Source organism: Tiliqua scincoides, chromosome 3 (assembly GCF_035046505.1).
Source record: "Tiliqua scincoides isolate rTilSci1 chromosome 3, rTilSci1.hap2, whole genome shotgun sequence".
Taxonomy (NCBI): Eukaryota; Metazoa; Chordata; class Lepidosauria; order Squamata; family Scincidae; genus Tiliqua; species Tiliqua scincoides.
This window is the reverse complement of record NC_089823.1, coordinates 58686121-58692415: the sequence shown is the minus strand read 5'-3', so window position 1 is coordinate 58692415 and position 6295 is coordinate 58686121. Positions and strand designations below refer to the sequence as shown.

The 6295-nt window shown below is 39.3% G+C and overlaps 1 protein-coding gene across 2 annotated transcripts in view; it reads right to left on the bottom strand.

Moving 5' to 3' along the window:
- Positions 1 to 677: 677 nt before the first annotated feature.
- Positions 678 to 6295, bottom strand: part of USP16 (ubiquitin specific peptidase 16) — a 25501-nt gene continuing 19883 nt past the window's right edge. For both annotated transcript variants that reach the window (XM_066620071.1, XM_066620072.1), the window contains exons 14-18: positions 5131 to 5806; positions 3152 to 3246; positions 2787 to 2873; positions 1057 to 1213; positions 678 to 966 (exon numbers count right to left, since the gene is read on the bottom strand). In XM_066620071.1, coding sequence (XP_066476168.1) covers positions 842 to 966; positions 1057 to 1213; positions 2787 to 2873; positions 3152 to 3246; positions 5131 to 5806 — 1140 coding nt within the window. In that variant the 3' untranslated portion in view covers positions 678 to 841. The remainder of the gene's footprint in view (positions 967 to 1056; positions 1214 to 2786; positions 2874 to 3151; positions 3247 to 5130; positions 5807 to 6295) is intronic.

Genomic DNA, 6295 nt, shown 5'->3' with positions numbered 1-6295 from the left:
TCTGAGGGGGAATACATCCCTGCTGCTACCACAGATACCTGCAACCACAGTTAGTAACAAATCCTACTTACTGTGCTAATAGGAAGCAGGCAGCATTTCATTTGCAAATACTTTGCTAAAAGACAGCTTTTGAAAAAGGAAATAGAACACTAGACTCATAGTTGCTGTATGAGGCAACAGTGAGAATGCTAACAGGAAGTGGAGTCTGGTGTTCTTGCTGTCTGCTTCCTGTTAGTATTCTCACAGTTGCCTCCTCTAGAAACTATGAGTCTAGCATTCTCCATCTGCTTCCCTTTCCGGAAAGCTTCCATTTAATCATGAGCATGGGGGGGGGGGGGAGGAATTTGAGAACTGAGGTTAAGTGAAACCACAGATACAGGGGGTACTACTGTACTTCAAATTCATAATTTAACCACACATGAGGTTTGTAATATACTTTTTACCTTCTTAATCTTACATTCATGTTTAAAAGCAAGGCTTATACGAGTTAATTATTCTAAATCTTTAGGAAAACAAGTTCTGTAACCTTGATTCTTACCAAAATGTCAAGATGAGTCAACTGACTAAGCATGTTCCTTTGCTACAGACTGCTCCACTTTGCCACAACAATATGGCAAAGTTTTAACTACCACATCTACTTTCCCAGCTCAAAATAAAATGCTGACACAGCACTGAAATCATTTTAAAGCTATATTTTTATTCTAAAAGCACCAAGGATGTGCTCAAATACAGATAAGATTATGCAGATCAGATGAGGATAGGATATTTAACCAACTGAACATGATTATTTGGCTTTCCTTATTTTCATCAGGCAGCTGTAGTGGAAGACTGCCTATGGCATTTATAGCAGTCGTTCATAGAACAGGAGATATGCTTGTGAATTTAGCACTCTGGATACAGGCACTGCTTGCACATGGGTATCACTAATGTGAAACCAATGACCGCTAGGTGATTCAGGTTGTGAAGCTGTCAAAGGGGAACAAATATTTTGTATGTTACAGAAATTTAATTTTTACCCCTAGTAATCTAGAGCAGATGAATCTTGTTTCAACTTACTTGGCTGAACTTTTCCATGCAGGATGAGATCAGAAAGTTGGTTGTTAGGAGTTCTTGTCTTCACATAGGCAGTGTAGTGCCCTGACCGCATAGTGCCACTATGTTCAACTACACCATATAATGCATACAGTACTTGTGAACAACCTTCTGCAACGTTCTGTGGAGACAACATTCCCAGGCTATTTCAAGTAGTTGTGTATATATCTGCACCCAGTATTTTCTATCTCACCTAAGCTAGCAATGTTTTGGGGGAATTGCTGTGTATTTAAATACTCGTTAGTACACTGGACCATGAAAAGACAGCTATAGTGTCAAATTACAGTGAAATCTATATACATACAATGACATGAACGTGCCTGCACCCTGCCATAGTTATCACACCTTGCTGAAGATTTGGGGTTTTATTATCTGGTCACAGTGTTAGAAAAGTGACACTCCAAGATCCGAAGCTATTAATGCTGGTTCCTGACTAGTGTTTTCTAAGTCTACTGATGTACTCTTGTCACGTAACCAGGGGAACATAGGTTGGCTTTAATAAGTGATACTGGAAGATAAGTGGACTGGAATAAATAAGCTTGAGAATAGGTTATCTCAGCCTAAGGGAGGCTGCCCACAACTACTGGCACTTTGGGAAATTGCAGAAATTTGTACAGGAATTCACAAAAAGTGGGTCAGGTCTAACACTGAACTGGGACATAGAATCTCTGAACAGCACCATAGCTGAGAGAGGTTGCTGGTCTAAAGAAACCTTTGCTGGGACACTTCAGGAAAGGCAGCAAGGAATTCACACATTTCGTACCATATTCTTCCAAGGAGTTCAAAATGGCTTCTAGGTAGTAAAGGCCTTCAGCTAAAAAAGCTAGATTATAGCCAATCTGAAGTGCAACATCTCTCATCAGCAAGAAGTGAACACTCCAAATTACACCTTGCTGTTTCAGACAAGATCCATACAAACTTAATTTTAACTAAAATGCTCTGGACTAATAATAGGATTACCAAACCGAACATGAAGTAAATGTCCTATGTCAGACCTTATCACTTTCGTTAGACTGTTCTCATACTTAAAGCAAAAGATTCAACCGCATCATCTAAATTCTTCTAAAGTAAGGTTTGCACATATTAGCTAGCCATTTTAGAGGGCAAACAACAGGGTATGGTTTTCTCCATCATGCTCTGCCTGTGAGAATCTCAAGGTTTTCAGATTAGATTCTGTTTTTGAAACAGAGTCCTGGACTAGAAAAACCTTGGTCTGATGTAGCAGTGTAATTTGTATGATGAGCTGATGTGGAGTAGAACTATTCCAGAAGCTTCTTGAAAACTGGGACCTTCAACCTCCAACTATGTCAGCCAGTTTGGGAGCCAGTGCAACCCAGAAACCAACAGGTGTTCCGTATAACTTAACAATTGCCGAATTAGGAGAAAACTTTCTTATAGTCACAAGAGGGAAAAACATTGAGAAGTTAACTTCCATGAAATGGAAGTTAAGAAGTTTTCCATGAAATGGTGTATTTTTTTAGTTTTAGAAGCTGTTGCCTGCATTTTTATATAGCATCATCAGTGTACATGGAACTTTACACAGAACAAAAAAGCTGGGTCTCTGCCCCAATGCATGTATATAAACTAATACACAGACTCTACATGTACAAATCTGTGAGGTGTGAAACACTTTCTAAAAAACATATCCAGGAGAAATTGGTTATTGAAGAAGAATTTAACTTAAGTTTGCTCACCTCACACTTAACTGAGCAGAAGGGAGCCAAATCCAATATTTCTGGAAATTTTATGTGTTTGTTCACTTTTTGGAGATTATATCCAGCCTGGGAGGGGACCAGAGAAAGAACAAATGAGAAAGCCATAGAAGAACAGAATCAAATATCCTGAAAAGTTAGAAAAGACTAACTACAGCACCAGATCAAATTATTCGTTTTAAATCTCAGATATTTCTCTTGTGGTGCACATGACAACATACCTTGGCAACAAATAAAACTATATTCACTAATATTTTCTGGATACTGAAAGCTGTTAGTAAATGCTATTTAACAGGAAGTAATAAATTCATGATATTCAAACTTAACAGAGATAGTTACAATTATACCTGCTGAAATCTTTTTAAATGAAGAGTTAAAACTGGAGGAGTGAGAGAAATAAGCATTTGTTTTTTGGCATTAGTGTACACATGTTTCTTGGCATCTGAAAAACAAGAACAGAAGATGACATCAGCTATTTAAGAATAATGCCACTGTAAGCTTGTCCTAACTTAAGGCCCAATCCTATCCAATTTTCCAGTGCCGGTGCAGCCATATCAACGGGGTGTGTACTGCATCTTATGGTGGGGAGGCAGAGGCATCCTCAACGTATGGGAATATTTATTTCCTTAGCTTGGGGCTGCACCAGTGCTAAAAAGTTGGATAGGATTGGGCCCTTAGTCTGAAGCAGTTGTAGATATATGAGCTCTGCCCTTAATTGACCATAATTAACCAGTTATCTCTTCCACCAAATTCAAGGACACTTTTGCAAATATGTTTAACTTTGGCTATCTTGTGCCTTCTGTTAGTGAACCAGAGAACCAGCCCCAGTTTATGCCATTCTCCTTCTAAGCATTTTTTTAGAACAGGGGTGCGCAAACCCCAACCCGGGGGCCACTTGTGGCCCTCGTGGACTCCCAATTCGGCCCACAGGGAGGCCCCAGTCTCCAATGGACCTCAGGCCCTCCAGAGATTTGCTGGAGCCCATGCTGGCCCAACATAACTGCTCTCAGCACGAGGGCAACTGTTCTACCTCTCACGCAAGCTGTGGGATGAGAGCTCCCTCCACTGCTTGCTATTTCACATCTGTGATGCCGCAGCAGCAACAAAAGAAAGGTTAACCTTGCTTTGTGTAAGATCTTTTATAGGCCCTGAGTTATTGCAAGACCTTCATTCATTCATATAAGTTCCATCTCTAATATATTCATTTATGTAAACCTATTCAAATTTGAAATGTAATTCTCTTATTTCCCCGGCCCTCGAAACAATGTCAGAGAGATGATGTGGCCCTCCTGCCAAAAAGTTTGGACACCCCTGTTTTAGAATGATCTTTATAAAAGGTAACCTTCAATATGTTCTTATAAAGGCAGTTTACTTATATTTTGGAACATAATTCTGAAAACACATCCTTGTGAGTTAAGAACTTGCAGATCTGAGGGCTGGCTTGAAGACAATGTTCTCACCTAGTGTGACCATCTTACTGACCTAAGTAAATAGCCCTCAAATATACTCTCAATGGAGTGTCCTTTTTAGAAAAACCACCACTCAAACAAGAACCATATATTTTACCATTACAACAATTAACGTGCATACTGAAATTGTGCTGAGTGTTGCATGTATTTTAAATCAATTTTCATATGATTTCTGTGACATCTGCTGGGCCACTACTAGTATAACATTTTTTAACCTAAATGAATTGGAGGTCAGATACCTTGAATTAGCCGCGGAATCCAGGACTGGATATAGAACAGCTTTGGGATAGGTTACTTGGAAGCTGGATGCCTAATCATATGGCTAATTCAACAAGCCCTAAATTACTCTACATATCCAACTTAAGACACTTAAGTTAGTTTAATAGATGTAAATAGGAAACTATAATTTTCCAGGCTTACTTAGGACAATGCTACATGAACGCATCTCATGACTGAGCAGCTCCCAAACTTTTTAGTGCTGTGATCCACCTTGTTCTCTGTGGTGGGTTGCCATGTGATGCTCCCACAAACCAGAAGCATTCCAGGTCTCACAGAAGCCAATGGAGTGGGTCACTGGCCTGGCATGACCCGGAAGAGGCATTCAGGGGCTCCCAATAAGGCATTGCAGAGCTACAAGAGCACTGCATCACAGCCCAGCACATGGTTTTGCGACCCACCACACATCGGGTTGCAATCCACAGTTTGAGAAACAGTTATAACTTCATAAGAATTTGATAAAGCCTGCTTATTTACTTTCCCACTCCACTATAACAAGTGCTCTGTGAAGTCATGTATACTATATTGGTTTAGTAAGAATGGATTTAAGACTAGCTTTAAAAGGGAAAGGTTTAGCATACTTTTTTCAGCAGTCTTTGGTCCACAATGCTGCCTTCGTGTGCATACATCACACAACAATTTATTGTTCTCACAAAGTTTTTCATTATGAGTGAACCGATATAAACAATGAAGAATTGAGCCTTCTTCGAAATGAAGAGCTTCTCTATTTGCAAGAGTACAAAATGCTGTTTCTGGGTCCTCATTCACCACTTCATAGATTTTTGACTCAGAGTTATCACGTTCATTTAACATGTCCAAATCATCATCTGCATCCAAGGATAATTTGTTAAAGTCACTGGTAACATCTCCATCTTCCTCGAAACTATCTTCTTTGATAAATGGATTATCACTCTGATTAATACATTCTGTGGTAGAACTGAAGCCTTCTGTGGGGACTTCCATACTGGCTTCATTATTTGCTCCTTGGTCAGAGCTTTCACTGTCTTTTTCAGTATTTTCACTGTCTTTTTCTGTGTTCTCAGCCTCCACTATTATTTCTTGCCCATCCATATTATCTTTTTGACCAACAGAATGTTGTTCACACTGATTTGACTTCTCTTCCTCCTCTTGTTTTAGGCAAGTAACCTCAGAATTACTTTCTAGTGTTTCACTGCGATCAACTTCAGTTTTTTCTGTGGCACAGAAATTTGTTAGCTGGATCACCTTTCCTTGAATTTTTTGCTGGTGACGATGGTTCTGTCAACAGAAACATATAATAAATTAACAATATACAGGTGAGACTTTGGTATCTGCTGAAGTTTGCTTCTGGGACTCCCCACAGATACCAAAAATTGTTTTAAATAAAAGCAGTTAAAACAAAACAAAACATGATCAACAAACAAAACTAAATTGATTAGGCAATCAATTAGAACTGCTATTTTGCAGCTTGCTCAGAGAAACATGACCCCCTCCCTTGGTCATGGCTGTGATTAATCACTTCTGGATTCCATTGTTCAGCAAGCCAGAGCAAGGGGAGAGTCACTTTTCTTGGAGTAAGCTACAAAACAGAAGTTCTAATAGTCTTACAGTCTGAATCCCTAGAAAAGGGGTTTTTAGAATGGGGATTGTAAAGGGAATTTTTCTTCCCTTTTCAGAGATCAGCAGGGTCCTTCTTATCTGTAATGGCCATCAGAGTCTAATCTGTGAATTAAAAAATGAATGCATAAAAAGGTTGGACCTTTAGAT